The following is a 15,623-nucleotide window of genomic DNA, read 5'->3' as shown; positions in this document are numbered from 1 at the left end:
GGCTGCAGGAGCCTGAGGAACACACCCTGCTGACACTACTGACCTGCGTTTTAGTTTGTCACCATCTGCTTTGTGTGAGTTTCCAGCCTACCTTCTGTCGCCTCCTCCGCTTCAGCCTTCAGAGTAATGCTACCCCCAATACCCTTTCTGTCTTTCTTTCCCAATTAATCCTGGACCTTTTCTCACCATCCTCCACACCTCTACAAAACTCTCACTTGAGCCAACATGGCACAATCCTACTATTTTATTCCACTCTCTCCCTGACAGGGACTAAGAACTGGCACCGTTTTATTGAAATGCCAGAAGAGCCCCAGCTTAAAATGAGTGGTCACAGGATCCTCTTTGTGTTGCCTTAACCAAGCACAGGCTTGCCTGAGCTTGCTATGACAGTCTGGATTGTGGCACTCCTAAGACAACAAGCATATAGCAGGCTGGAGCAGAAAACACATGCCTTGCTGGTGTTAAATCATAAATAAACCAACAGCAGGCACCTTCTCTGAGCATAAAGAGCAGAAGCTTCATGGTAATTCATTTAACTCCTCTTTTCAGCTGCAAACTCTATTACACTCCTGAAACCTGTCTTAATTCAGAGAATACTGCTCTTCAGCTGAGCTCAAAAATTAGTCTGGCAACAAGAGTCCCCTGAGGCAGAAATCTCCAGAGCAGGCACAGCATGAAAACATTGCCTGCCTGCTTTAAGATTAATCCCCCTCGGCACTCACTGGAGTTCAGCGCCATGGGCATTTGTGCCTTCAGCCTGAGATGGGCAGGAAGACAGCCATAGCACCAATGTATGAAGTGCTTGGAAAATGGTTTGAAAAGGCCAAGGAGAAAAATCTGCACCCTACTCCTGTGCTGACATAAACCAATTTTAGCCCGTCTGTGGCCCTGAAACACTGCACCTCACTGTCATGTTGGTGGTCCTAGTGTGGATAACAGTAAAGAGCAGGGCAGATGCAGGAAAATGCACACAAACCTGAAATTAGGAGCATTAAATTTTTAAGAGCAAAGGTAAAAAGCAGTGACAGAAAAGTGGTGATCCACAAGGTCCTGCATAGCAATCTTCCTTTCACTCTCAAAACCACTGACCTGACATACTGAGGATGAAAAACCCAAGGCAAGAATTTTACCACTACTATCAAGTCTCCTAATACCTGTGTTTCATGAGTAGCTACTCACAAGCCCAGTATTTACTGACACAGTCAGGTAGCTGCTAGTCTGCTGTGAGCAGGGCAGGTAGGTGTAGCATACTCAGACTGGACATGGCTGATACAAAGAACTAGCTTGGGATTCCCATTTTGCAAACATGAGGATCTCTACATGATCCCTCTGCTAATTTGTGCATTAAAGATTTGGCAAACAATGGCACAGGATATATCAACCTGTAGCATGTTTCAGTTGTTGAAATTTTTACGCGTTTTCCACGCACATCATCTTGGACTCAGGCTCTGGCTGTCCTAGAAAATGATAAAACAATGACTTTCAGGTACTGCAGTGAGAAATGCATTTATTTCATACACGGGTTCATAATTAACTTTAAAAAGACAGCTAGCACTATCATATCTAACAAAACTTCTTTATCCCCTTAGAAGTACTGCTCTGTGTATCACTAGGTGCATGCTCCATCTGAAGGAGTCGATTTTCCTCCAGGCTCAGGGTGATTATCTATCTGAGCAGAAACTACAATTGCTGATGATGTGAAGGAGAGCTGTGCACGTAGCATTCGTCAGTGAAGACTACCTATCCCTTCCTGGCATACCTCTTCTTCTCTCTAACCCCTGATGCTGTATTTGCCAGTTTTCTGGAACCTGTGAAACAGGAGATTAGCTCTGCTTCACGAACTCTGGTAGCTCCATTCCCGTGCACAGGGTAAGCACTCCTGCCTTCTCCAGGGCAAAGGCTGGGTGAGCAGCATCAGTGAAATTGTGCCTGATGGCAAACAGCACCAGTCCTCTCTCTGCATTGAAGAACAATAGCCTTCCAGTACTATAATCCAACAGGATGCCAATCCTGGCCAGGTGCTCCGTCACATGGACATCACTCATCACACCAGTGTGAAGAAATCTGTAAAGAAAGCTGCAGGAAAATGGAAACCAGAACACAATGAGCCTCCCCATAGCAATTTACCAGAAATAACCTGCAGCTCAATTCCAATCTATTAACAGGTGGCTGCATACAGCAGCCTATCATGTGGCTGCAGCATTTTGCTTAGTACGTAGGCAAAGCAAATGTGGCATCACTTCAAGCCCTGCCTGGCATCCTGACAAGTCTTTTCACTTGGCACCTTTGGACTCATAGAAGAAAAAGCCTCTTGGATGTTTCATTTAGCTAGTAATGTTCATACATCTGTATGATTTCACGCTGAAAAAAGCACAATTGTTTAGATCAAGAGCACCTTTACAAAGTAGCAGGGTGGTGCCTTACAAACCTCCAAGCAGCCTGGCACTGGCCTTCTACCACAGACTACCCCAGCACCCTGCAGTCCTGCCACAGTGGCAGCTGAGGTCTGTGAAGGGCAAGGCAGGAGAAAACATTCCCTATCAAGTGTTGATATATCCTACAAATGGAAGTAGGTTCTAAAAAGGCTGTTGAAGTTAACACCCTTGTTGGGGTTTAGTGAAGCAAATCAGTATATGAGAAGCAACAAACTAGTTTTTTAAGTTTTATTCACTGTCTGGATAAAGGGTGCTAAATTAATCTATTTTGAGTTTAATTTTATTTTTTAAGGTGCTTTATACTTTTTAAACTAAGAGGAGGTCTAAAGATCTTATGGAGATAGCCTTTTCTTATTATTCAAATTGACATAAAGGAAGCTGAAAAATCCTTTCTGCTTTCATGATTCTTGCGTCTGGCTGGCTTTATTTTTATGAAGGACAAGTAACTTCCCGAGCCACCAGACTGAATCCTCTTTACCTGGTTTGTGTAGGACAGCACCTCATGCACCAGGAGGTATCACTCAACCCCAGGACACTGCTCTGTGTTATTTCCTCATAGCAAATCCCAATCCTGTAGCTTCTGCAGGCAGAGACAACAATTTCCCAGTAATGACATCCTTGAGCAGGCAGCAGTTCACCCAGGACTGAAGGAAACCTGTTTGTGGAAGAGGCAATACAGTAAATAAAATGTGGTGGTAGACAAACCATACTGTGATATTTCTTTCAGTCAAATCATGAAGTATCACATAAAATTACTAATGAATTGCACTCTGTTGTTCTAACTGCAGGGTTTTATGAAAGATTTAACTGAGAGTCTTTTTATCTTTGCACTGAGAATCACTTATCTAAAAGAACTCAAATTTAGAAAGCTTGCTCAAACTAGAAAGCCTGGTGTTTTATACAGACATAGTCACAAACATCTTGTGTACATTTAGTGGCAACAGCAACAAAAAGTGCTTAAACCAGTAAATCCTCATGACCTTTTAAGAAGCCATATCAGTATGGCACAGGTTATACAAGGGGACCTGTGCTTGTCCTAGGACTGATATCAATATGTCCAACCCCCTGCAATGCTCTCAATGGATAGAGATAGCCTGGTACCATCATGTCAACATATCCCAGGAGCACTTCCTCATTCTCCAAGCCCACAAATACTTTGGAAAACACTACCAATAATACCCTCAGGAGAGAAGCAAACTATGGAAGATGGATTACTTCTATCCACAATGTATTAAAAACTAAGCCCACAAAGCTGACCTTCTCAGTGCAGCAAAAAATTCTTTGAGGCTCTGATGGATTAAGCGGTGACCATGGGCTGAAACAAATGGAGCAGTCCAAGGAGGTACCACTGCCTTCAACCTCCTGGCCATTCCTTAGTGTGACATCGAACTCTTCCGAGTACACCAAAATCCCACCACTGACTCAGTACTGAGATTTTGCAGTGTTGGAAAGGGGGATTCAATTGCATGTGGTCCAGAGGCTGCATGACCAAAATGATTCAGTTCTACAAAATTAATGTGTGAAAGATGCCTATTGGCAAAAAATTAGAGTGAGGGATCCATCCTGAATCCCACAGGATGGCTTTGCTCATGGTACTGCTACCTACCCAGTGAGTTTGGTTTTTTCAGGAAGGTGGATCACTGTTGCATTAGAAGAGATTTGCAATGCAGGATGCGCTGTGTCACTCAGCAGGCGAAATCGAGTTCCTGGTACAATTCATGACAAAGAAACACCAGATCTGAGAGGCTGGCTACATTAACATGAGATGAATCATAAAATGTTAAGCAACAATTACTGCCATCTTAGCTGGACATGGTTGTGTCTGCTGGCAGGTAGGAGTGACAGAAAATTGGATGCAAATGCAAGGAGTCTTCCAAACTGAGACAGCAGTCTAATATTCAGAAATGCAGATAGGTGATAAAGAGGTCATTTAGAGTATGTAAGAAGTTTGAATAATTTTCAATCAATTGCTTTTTTCAAAATAGTGAATTTGAATTTTCAGGATGATTTGGAAGAACCATACACAACACTATTTATCTGGAAATTTTAGAGTTTTAAAGCTGCTTTGAATGCTTCCTCATCACTCAAACTCCATTAGGTTTTAATTGTGAGAGGTTTTCTTTAGGGTCATAACAACTTTTATCTGATTGTGCTCTATCAGATTCAAGCAAACTAAGATCCCTGAAGAATACTTAATCACTTAATCTCTTTGACAGAATTCAACATTTTTGCTTCTGAGGTGATACTAATTTTAGGACATAAATACACAAACTTCAAGTAAAGCCCTGATTATGGCAATTTTAAGCAGGAAAAAAAATAATATAAATTTGAGTTAACAAGATAAAAATTTCAATAACTTGGTCACAACCATACTGGGAACTTCAGGTATAATTTCCAAAGAAAAATGTTTGGCTACTTTGCCCTTCCACCCCATTATTTTGACATCAGGAAATTATGATCTACCTTTAGTTGAGATGAGAGCTGCTTCACTTTGTTCACTTGTCCCAAATGGGTTGACAGCCCTCAGGTAGAAGAAATAGTTCACATTGGGCTCCAGGGATATTTTCAATTCAGGTTTCTTTATACCAGCGAAAGATCTACAAATGTTGAAGATAACATTAAAATGTATGCAGGTATCCAAACTAGGGAAGATTGCTTTATGTCAACACTGAGGTTCCCTAACCATATTGTTTACTACTGAAATAACAAACACCATACAGAAACTGCAAATGAGAAAGACAAACACCGTTTTCACAAACAACTGGGTTATGTAGGAGCTTCAGCATTTCACTTGAGGGATTGTCTTCACTTTATCTGACTTATCATTTGGTGTAATTATCACTTTATGTTGGTTTTGTGGCATAATTCATCACATAAAATTTAAGCAGCATGGAGTCAAATCCTCATCTCCCTCCTATGAAAAGTCTGCTTTTTCTTTACAAAACGAGCAAGTTTCTGAAGGAAAACCCCCACCTTTTCACTAATTAGTTACATGACACTGAATACACTTGTGCTTTACTACCTGGGCACATGCTACAAGTCCAAAAGAACTGATACCATTATCTGAGGCAGCACAGAAATCATGCACTTCATCATAAAATCGTCATAGAATGGTGACTAACTTTTTATTGGGAACTCCTCACTCACAAATCCTTCAACAGCTAAGCCTGGGCTCGGTCTTTGTTATGGTACCACACACTCTAAACAGGCAGTTTTGCAGGAGGCAGAGCAGAGGAGCTGCCTTCACACAGTTCCCTGCTTTGACTATGCTCCCCAGTGCAGTGCCTCAAAAAACTCCAGCCCTCACATCATCTACCCCTGTCTTCACACACTGCTGGAAAGCAGGAGTCAGCACCCACTCAATCTGCTTCACAGGTGCTTTAAAGTATCAGTGAAAACATTTTGGATGGCTAGAAAGATGCCATTTTATTTTGACAGCAGTATGAAAGATTGGCTTAACAAATTCTCTTGCACTGGAACTTGATTTTCCTCATTCTTTGCCTCTTATGTTAACAGCAAAGCCAGACAATACACCTGCTCTGCATTGTACACCTGCAGGTAAAGATTATTTATCTATATAAAGTGGGTAGTTTCCTCCCAGAAATGCTTTTAGGAATCTACAAGGCAAGTATTTAAGTCCCAGAATGGGAGACCTGCCTTTGGAGAGTGAGCAAGACACTTTCCTTTCCACCTCAGGTTTGAGAGTGGAGCCCATGATGGTCTCTCTCCACAATGGCAAGCAATGCCCCTGTGAGAAGCTAGACTAAATAAATTACTTTTTGCAGCACAAATTGCTGTGGCCCCAGAGGAGATAAGGCAAGCGAGTCAGCAGTCAGATCAGATCATTCTATTCATTAGGGGTTACTGTTTTTACACACATATCCCACCAGAGAGCAGTACAAACTGACGAATAATCAGTGCTCATCCATCGGGGTTTTTCACATGCCTGCATTTATCACATCAAGGTAAAATCTCACAGCTCTTAATACACCAGATTCCTGCTTACACCACACAGATCTCCTTCTAGGAGGATGGCATCTTCAGAAAAGACTGGTGTATCATTCTTATTAGTCTGTGGCAGGTATTTTGCACTGATAGTTGTCATTGAGGGTGATTGAGAGAATCGAGAAAATGTACTGGGTGCTTCTGTCATCTGTTCCTTCAAATTAAAAGAATTTCAGAGAATTTCAAAGAATTTCAGTCTGGGGCTCTGGTGTGATCAGCACAAGACTATGCTGCTTTCAGGGAATGTGGTACATTAACCCTGGAACTGATGTAGTAAAGAGAAATGGCAGAAATTGCATGGTTTGCTCCACCCTCATGATTCACCAAGGTCCTGACCCAAGACCACTTCAGCAAGGCACTGACAGCACAGCAGGCTGAAAGGTTTAGGGAAGAGGTGTAACCTGATGCACCGACTGCTGAGAGCACAAGCTCTTTAGACTTGACTATAGGGGACAAGAGGAAAAAAAAATTATGGCTTGAAGAAAACTACAAGATGGGAACTGAGAAAGAAGGCAAATATGAAAGGAAAAACAGGATAGAAGCAGAGGCAGGGGAAAAGAAGTAGGCACCTAAGCTTTGAAGAAATTTACCCATGCTTCCTAGGCAAGACTTACCAATCTGTTCCTTAAAAGCTGCACACTGACATCTTTGATGTGAATCCGAAGCACAGACCACCAAAAAGGAGTTTTGAGCAAAGAGTTACAAGTGACATGAAAAGAGGATATGCTAAGCTATTCCTTGAAAGCTGTCTGTGGCACTATGTAGATCAGCATGCCCTAAGCACAGTGATGCCCTGTACATGGCTCCTTCTTCTGTCTTCTGGAAAATGTCATGAAAGTCAGTATCCTTCCAAAGAAATTGGGAGATCTTTTTCACTATGTACTATTTATCAGATGATTAAATAATAAAACACAAAATCACTTCTAAATTCAATTAGATAGTTACATTGTGGCATAAGGAGTAGACATGGGGTATTCATAATCTGAAGTGTAGATCCCAGAGATGCCTCATAGGTATTTAGAAAACATGTTGGGTCCAGTAATTTGCAGAATAGGATCAGCAATCGAATTTCAGACTTTGGTCTCTTACAAATATGAAATTCTCCAGATCAGAATTTGGATCCATATTTAAATCAGAGGGCAATAGCATGCTGCTTTTCAGTCGTAATAGTGAGACAGAAAAATCTTGACTTCAGGCAGATCTGGGCTGTAAAATGGTGATCAGATTTTTGAAAGCATTATCTGCTTGGTAATCTATTTCAGCCAGCTTTAAGATGCCTAAGAATAAGAGCCCATCAATTTTAGCTATGATTAAGGCTTAAAAACAGTCCTGCTGCTGCCAACTAATGAAACAGAATATGCTGACAAGAAGGAATTTCATTTGCTACATTCTGGGCCAGATCCAAGAGCAAAAGAAGCTGCATGCAAAGAAGAAATAGGTCTTGCTATCTGTTGCCTCTCCTGTCTGGAGGGTAGGGTAAAGGGGGAGAGCGAATACTGAGGGCCCCCAGCAATCACAGTAGTTTATCATGCTTTAGACTGATTCCACAAAAGCAAGGACGAGGAGAAGGTATGATTAGTGCTTAGCTTACAGCACACAGGTTATGTGTAGGAGAAGGCGAGGGAAAATGCATCCTGACTGTGTTGGTGGAAGGCTGTTTCATTTCTGATTTCTGGTAACAAGCATTGCAGATGGATCTTCCTCAAGCTCACCTTAAGTAGTGAACTGTAATTTTGAAAGAAAAAGAAATCCACCTACACCATTTCTAATGTCAGATAGTTTCTACTTTATATACACCTGCCCAATTTAGAGATGATTTGAGATGTAATAATGTTGTTATCAAAGTGTCTTTAGATTAAATGTCATCCTGGTCTTTAGATTAAATGTTATCTTACATGCACTGTCCTCTCAATTTCTTGGTACTGTTGATACAAAAATTAGTGCATAGAAAGACAAGAAGCATTCGAAGTTAAATATTTTAAGTATCTCCTCTCAATCCTTTTGTTGTAAGATGAATCTGTAAGTCTGAAAATCTGCTTTTCAAATACCTGTATGTGCTATTTAAAGCAGAACAAAAAGGACTTGCATGTTCCTTCACCTTTAACTTGCCAAGGAATATTATAGTCACAGTTTTATGCTAAATCTGTGATTTCTCTGGTTTTAGGGACATCTGATGCTGTGTTTTCATGCTAATTTTCTCTCATCAGCATCCTCATTTATTTAAAGGAAACAACATCTAGGGGATATTTTTTTAATATTGCCTGAACCCAGCAAACGATATGCCTTGCAGTGATTCACAACACCCTCTGTGCTATAATTGTCATTTCCACCCCCAAGATCCCACTGAAACAGTACCTCCAGAGCTGTGCTGCTATCACTGATATGGAGTTAGGGTGAAAGTATGCAAGCTTCTCAAGATACATGTGGAAGCGAACAGAAAGGGTGCACCATGAGTGGAAAAAAGATCTTGAAGCTAAAAATAAAGAGCAAATAGCCCTGAGTTTGCTCCCAGCTGTGCCACATGCCTCCTCTCCTCTCTTCTGTCCCAGCTCAGTCTGTTTTGGGATTAGGTCACCAAAACACCCACTGCTTGCTGCTATCTGCAATTGGCAGAGTTAGAGGGAAGGAAGGTTCTGCGTTTCCAACACCCCGTTTCCTGAGCTACCAGGACTGCCATGTGGGCAATGAAAGGGGAGGGAGACTTGTTCCTTTTGTTCCAGCATTAGACTTGCTTCATGAGGAACCCAAAAAACATTAAATTTTTTGCTGGTCTTGCACTGTCAGAGAGGATGACATTCAGTACCTTCCACGTTCACAAGCTCACCACATATGGCACTTATTTCCGCCTCCCTGAGTCTTACGGATTTCTCATGATGTGACACAGGCTTTCCATCTGAACAGCCTACATACCTAATCCCTGGACTACATTTCTCACAGCTTTCCATCTTCCACCCACAACTCCATTGACTTCTCAACACAAAGAGGCTGAACAGTAAGAAAATAGCAGAGCTCTTGAAACTGAAAGAAACATTTCAAAGTGTCACTTATAAAGATTCTGGAAAATGATTCCACCTGGGAAAGAGCTTTAAAACCACTGCAGCAGGCCGGGGATTCATTTTTGCTGAAGATTTAAGGTGATTTTATATGAAATTAAGTCCCTCAGGTGGCAAGCTGGCAAGAAGACAGAAAGGAGAAGGAAAATGTAGATTTGGGTGGGAGTTTTTTTGGTTGGTTGGTTGGTTGGTTTTTTGTATGTTTTGGTTGGTTGGGTGTTGGATAATACCTTTTTCTTGACTTAGAGATGGGGCAACTGAGAGGCTTTTAAAAAACTTTTGTTCCATTTTCAGTCTCATGAGAAGAGTAAGACAACAGAGATAATTCATGCCACCACAATCAGAAGCCGATTATTTTGTAATTACAACACACTATAAGTGTTTCTTGGACTATCAGCTTTTTGCCACACCATGCTGTAGACGCCTTAAAGCCAATCATCTAAAACAACCCCTCGTGGGTCCTACCCCAATGCATCATTCATAGTTCTCTTTCTCCAAAGTATCTAGTCTTATTTGCAAGGCCATCTTTTGAAACTTTTTTCTAGCTCCATTCCTCTCAACAATATCTATCCTATTCCGTGGCATCTCTAAATCAGCATTTCTTACCTCAAAGTTTGCATACAGATGCATACTGTGTGGGCCTTCTACAAATCCATTTCCCATGACTGGGGTTTTGTGGTTTTTTTTGTTTGTTTGGTTCAGTTTGGTTTGGTTTTTGACAGAATATGAAAGGAAACTTTAGTGAGGTTTCATTTCCAGATATGCTTCATATTCTCTCCCTGGGGAGCTGGGATTGTTCCAAGGATGCTCTTGGAATTACTCAGAAGCATCCTGGGCAGCTGGCTCTAGGGGGCTCTGTTTGATCGGGGGTGTTACTCTAGGTGATCTCCAAGGGTTCCTTCCAGCCTCAACCACACTGTGGCTCTGTGGCATGCTGAAGTTTACATGCTGCTGACTTAAGCCAGTCCCTAGCTGTTCAATGAGGGCCTTTCTCCCTGTTTGCTCCCTTGGCAGTGTCCTTTACCTCGGGTGAGCTTCCAGAATGACATCTGTGAAAACTGCCCTATGGGGATGGGACCATGCTGCCTTCTCCTGAACTTTTCTTGAATGTTCTTCCCTGACCTCTGCTTTCACACTGTGCCCACAGCAGCAACTGAATGAACCTTCTAGGGTTGCTGAGAAATGTGTTTGAACTCCCACCCAGGGACTGGGAAATTGCTTAGCTCCAGGACTGCTGCAAGCACAAAAGGCACAGGCTGTCTATGAGAGGACTCCACTTTTGGCCGATCCCCAAGATGCATGTTGCTCAGGAAAACTGCAGAGAACAACTCCAGGCTTTCAAGAAAAGAAAAAAAAAAAAGAAGAATCTACAAGATTTGAGATCAAAATTCTGGGTGTGCATAGAGTCAGAATTTTATTCTACCTTATATAGGTACTGGGCTTGTAGTCCTGTTGCTTGACTTCTATTCAAGCTGATTTCTAATTCTAAATTGCACCTTTGGGGGTCTTGGATATGAGTGATACAGGCAATTCTCCATCTAACAGTAGGCTTTTCATCCCCTCAACTTTATCTAAAGTCTTAAATAGAAATCTTTAAAAAAACTTCTCCATAACAACTTGTGACACTACAGAAGATTTCCAGGTTTTTCTCAAGGGGTTGATTTAGAAAAAAAAAAAAATAGAGGGAAATTGAAATTGTTTTCAGGGAAAGTAAGTGGTAAAACATTGTCTTTGACACAAAAAAAAAAAGAAAAAAAGAAAAAAAAAAAAAAAAGAGGTCAAAGCCCTTCTACAAATAGAGAATTTTAAGCTATAGCAATTCTGAGAAAATTCATTATCTTGTCCTGTGGAAAGTTTTCACACTTGTCACAGTCAAAGGCCAGCTTCTGCTGACAGGGAGGCCAAAAAGTCAAATGTGACTCAGTATAATTATAAACACGTTAGATTTTACACAAGGTCACTTGAGAAAGCAAAGGGGTCTGTTCTGGAAGCTTTTTTGCCACATTTATCACCACACAAGCAAACACTTGATGTTACCAACACCTTGCTCATGGATTACAGAAATCAGCACAGTTCCTGGTTTAGTTTTGAGAAAAAAAGTCCATTTCAGATAACAGCACAGAAACTTGAGGGCAAACAACCAGCATATGTTTCAGCAGCAGCTCCATTACCTTTGACCAACAGTGACTTTGGCAGGTTGACAGGGACCTGACGGCCTCATGAAATAGGTACAAAACACACAAGCCCCTCCAAGAAGCAGGAGAACTGGGTGAGACCTCTCCTCGATTGCAGTAATGCAGCACACTGGTACTGCATGATAAAGAGTCTCTCACCCACACAGTAATTTTTAATTTCAGTTTTCAGCCTACTTTTGTAAGGAGCAAGGCATTCACAATTTCACAGTTGTACTTCTCTCCTACAAAGCTAAGAATGCTTCAGTCCACTTGACTAATTTTGACTGCAGGGCATGAAGCCCTTCCCTCCTCTTCAAGGAGCTCTTTCCTCTCTACCGCATCTTCACGATGTCCATGTGAACTAGCCCATAGGTGAAGACCCTAAACAGGCTTCTCAGGAAGTGAAAAAGACAGCCTCAGCTGGGCTGAGGCTCTTCCACAGGCTTCTGTATGGCAAGTCACCCCTCTCCACTTCACGAAACTTCTCAGACCTGTGCAGCTGTATTTTGCTAGAATATTGTCACTGTTTTCATATGGCAAAAAGACAAAGACCCCCAAGCCCTAAAGACATGCAGACCACCATGTGATTCTTTGCCTACAGCTGAGGGGTTGGAACTAGATGATCTTTAAGGTCTCTTCCAATCAAGGATATTCTAAGATTCTATGATTCTGCAACAATTTTCTCTTCGTTTCAACACAGTGCACTGTTACCTGGCTCAGGGGTGCCAACAACCCTCCTTGTCCTCTCCTCTACGCAGCACAGGCTTGGCATAGGGGAAACCAGAAAGGGTCTGAAATAAACAGCCACTACACTGAATTTCAAAGCTACTCTTGGAGCCCTGTGGCATGCCTGCACACCCAGGCATTACCGAGCTCAGCTGGCTGTTGTGAGGTCTCTGCACGCACGTCTAGATGGCACAGATGGGTCACCAATATTACTGAGACACCCATATCAGCCTTGCTATGCCTACAGATAACTTCCGTCTTGTTCTCCACAAAGGGAAGAGCAAACTCGGCCATACTCCTCCACCACTCGCCTTCCCATGGAGCTGCCCCGCTCTGCCTTGCCCAGGGGCTACGGCAGTCGCCAAGGCTTCCCAGCCCGGCACAGCCCGAAACTTCTGGCTGATTGCAGACAGCACCCCATTTCCGCCGTTTTGGCCCCAAATTAAAGGGATTGTCCGGTTAAGCAGAATGAAAAGGAAGTATTTTTATGTCTCAGCCTAATCTCACGGATCAGTGCCAGCCCCTTAAATTCCTCAGCACACAGGAGCAGATTTCTTCCTCGCGTGGCTGCAGGCAGAATAATCTCTTGCGTAAGGAGCCGCGGTCTGCACCACGGTCATTAGCGGCTGCCTAATCTGACCAGGGGCTTTCGTGGGTGCGGCACTGACCTGAGACCTTCTCCTTCCGGCGAGTGCTGCCGGCAGTACTCCAAGATAAAGGACTCGGCGGACACGGATGCGGCGCGCCAGCGGACGGTGGCTGTGTCCCAGCACACGGTGCAGTCCTCGGCCTTGATGGTGGGCACAGCGGGTGCTGGGGACACAAGGACACGTTAGCTGTACTGTGAGGAGGGTGCCCGAGGGACATCCTTGGAAGGGAAGGAACAGTCACCTCCGTGAAAACCCACGCGATAGATTTTTGCCCATCCAGCAGTGATCTTCTGCTTGTTTGCATTTGAATGACAGGAGGCTGCATTACAGGCAAAACAAACAACGAAAACATGCTGGGAAAGTCATTGTGAATAGTTGTGCGTTTGTCACATTTACCTTAGAATGGTAAATTTTTATGCCTTTCCTCAAGCAATGTTTCCTCATTTCTGCCAGTCTGCAAGGAGCAGAGAGAGCATCGAGGCAGTGCTGCCTGCAGCTCTCTGCATCACCTCAATCCTGTCCTCAGCAGTCCCTGCATGAACTGCATCAGGAACAAATGTGCTGCTGCAAAAGTGACAGGGAGATGCTGACTTTCTGTTTAATTATATCTTCGTTATTTTTGCAATGCTAACATTCGGTCCTGTAAATTCTCCTTTTTAGAGATTCTGTTTAAGAGCTGCAGGCCCGACTGCAATACAGAAAACAGAATATAAAATAATGCACTAGCTGCAAGTAATCAAAAGCTATTGTGTGAAACTGCACATTCAACACTGTAGGCTGAAAATGGATCAGTTGTGTTCTCTTGTTTTTTCCCATTCTGGGAAATGCAACAGAAAACACCTTACGACTTGTTGTGAAACTCACATAAACAGTCCTAATGCCAATTCTAAAAGAAAAGGTACTAATTAAAAAAAAAAAAAAAAAAAGAAAGTAGTAAAAATTAACTTTTCTTTTGGGGTTCCAAATAGGAAGCTAAGACAAAAGCAGGGATTAGATGATTTTATGACAAGATAATCAAATAGAACTACAGAAAACATTCCAGATGCATTCTATTTTTAAAGAAAATTGGGTTGTTTTTACTAGAAAAGAAAAAAAACCACTCACAAATATTTAACAGTTCCCTGGTTTAGTGAAAATCAGGAAGCTAGCAGTTCAGGTTAAGATTTACTTCAGAAAGAGCTAATGTACATATTTAGCAGAACAAGGCATTTGGGGGATAGACCATCATCTGGTAATACCTCTTTGTAGCTTCCTTAGTTCTTTAATTCTTTTCTGGTAAATTTGATTATTGTCTGTTTCTAAATGCATCCTTGCTAAAGAATGAAAAATTAATAGCAGAATCCCCTAATACCTGCAGTCACCAGCTTACACATATACCCACACGTATGTATGTGTAAACAGCATATCACAAGACATTAAACTTTTTTTTACTGTAATTTGAAAATACCTGTCCAAAGAGTAGCTGAAGTGAGCATACTAGAAAAAGCTGTTACTGTGCTTCTGAGATTTTTAAACAAATTAACTGCAGCTAGAATACAAAATCTAACTTTGTGATATTCTGGAACTCATGTAAGTGATTGTATAAGAGGCAAAAAGCCAATGGGGTGAAAATCATGCAGGCTTTGAGCAACAGCAGAAGGTGTGTCCACTTCTGTGTCTTTAGGACTGCAAGGAGAGATCACCAGGAGATAAGTTGGGGGGGAGGGGTCTGAGGGATAGAGGGATGCTTCTTGCCTTGAGCATCATCCCCTCACTGCAAACACTGTTTGGAAACAGAATGTTCCTCAGTGGAGGGAAGGACAAGCTGTCAGTCTGGGAGGTGGAGGAGCAAGAGTCAGGGGGCTCTGGGGGATGCTACAACAGCATCTACCTGTGTTCCCCACAGCTCTCCAGGCTACACTGACACTTCCATGGGTGCAGTGCCAACAGAGAAATTTTGTGAGCATTCCCAACCACTGGAAGAGTCTCAGCTTTGTTCAGCTATTAAGGTGTATATTCCTATAACTGCATATATCAGCAAATGATTTTCTTGTATTTGTGAATTTTTAATCTGAATTACCAAAAACAAAACTCTACATTCTTGCTTCTGAGGTAACTGGGCTACTTGAAGAATTTAAATTTATCTTTGTATCAAAGCAGCTGGACTCCCACTGAAGAACTGGCTTCCATTACTGGTGCTCATCTTTCTGCCTTCACTGTTGAAAAGATGCAGCAATTCTGCATCAGCCAGTCCCCAGCAGTGTCTCCAGAAGTTCTTCTGGGGCTCATGCACTCCAGAGGGAGTTCAACTGAGCTTTTAAGGATGGTGTTTAATACGCCCACATTTTACCTAGTTTATTTGTTTTCTTAAAGAAACAAGCTGAAGGAAGCCATTAAAGACTCATATAAATTAACTTTTCTTAGAAGTACTCAATTTTTAGGAGAAAAAGTATGGTGAGATTGACCCCAAAAGACAAAGAGATTTCTTAAAAATAATGGTTTTAGAAAGGTGAAACGCCCTTTTAAAATTATGATTTATTAGGTAGCAATAACTCCTAATTATTTGTGCGTTTGTCAAAAAGTTTCCACTATGTTCACAGT

At 42.1% G+C, this 15,623-nt stretch overlaps 1 protein-coding gene across 1 annotated transcript in view; it reads right to left on the bottom strand.

The window, feature by feature from the left end:
* Positions 1–1,521: 1,521 nt before the first annotated feature.
* The window catches only part of CMYA5 (cardiomyopathy associated 5), a 45,626-nt gene continuing 31,524 nt past the window's right edge, over positions 1,522–15,623 (bottom strand). The window contains exons 9-13 of the mRNA XM_009094067.4: positions 13,062–13,206; positions 4,899–5,032; positions 4,042–4,141; positions 2,914–3,090; positions 1,522–2,076 (exon numbers count right to left, since the gene is read on the bottom strand). Of these exons, the coding sequence (XP_009092315.2) occupies positions 1,824–2,076; positions 2,914–3,090; positions 4,042–4,141; positions 4,899–5,032; positions 13,062–13,206 (809 nt within the window). The 3' untranslated portion in view covers positions 1,522–1,823. The remainder of the gene's footprint in view (positions 2,077–2,913; positions 3,091–4,041; positions 4,142–4,898; positions 5,033–13,061; positions 13,207–15,623) is intronic.

This window comes from Serinus canaria, chromosome Z (assembly GCF_022539315.1).
Source record: "Serinus canaria isolate serCan28SL12 chromosome Z, serCan2020, whole genome shotgun sequence".
Lineage (NCBI taxonomy): Eukaryota > Metazoa > Chordata > Aves > Passeriformes > Fringillidae > Serinus > Serinus canaria.
This window is presented reverse-complemented; position numbering and strand designations above follow the sequence as displayed.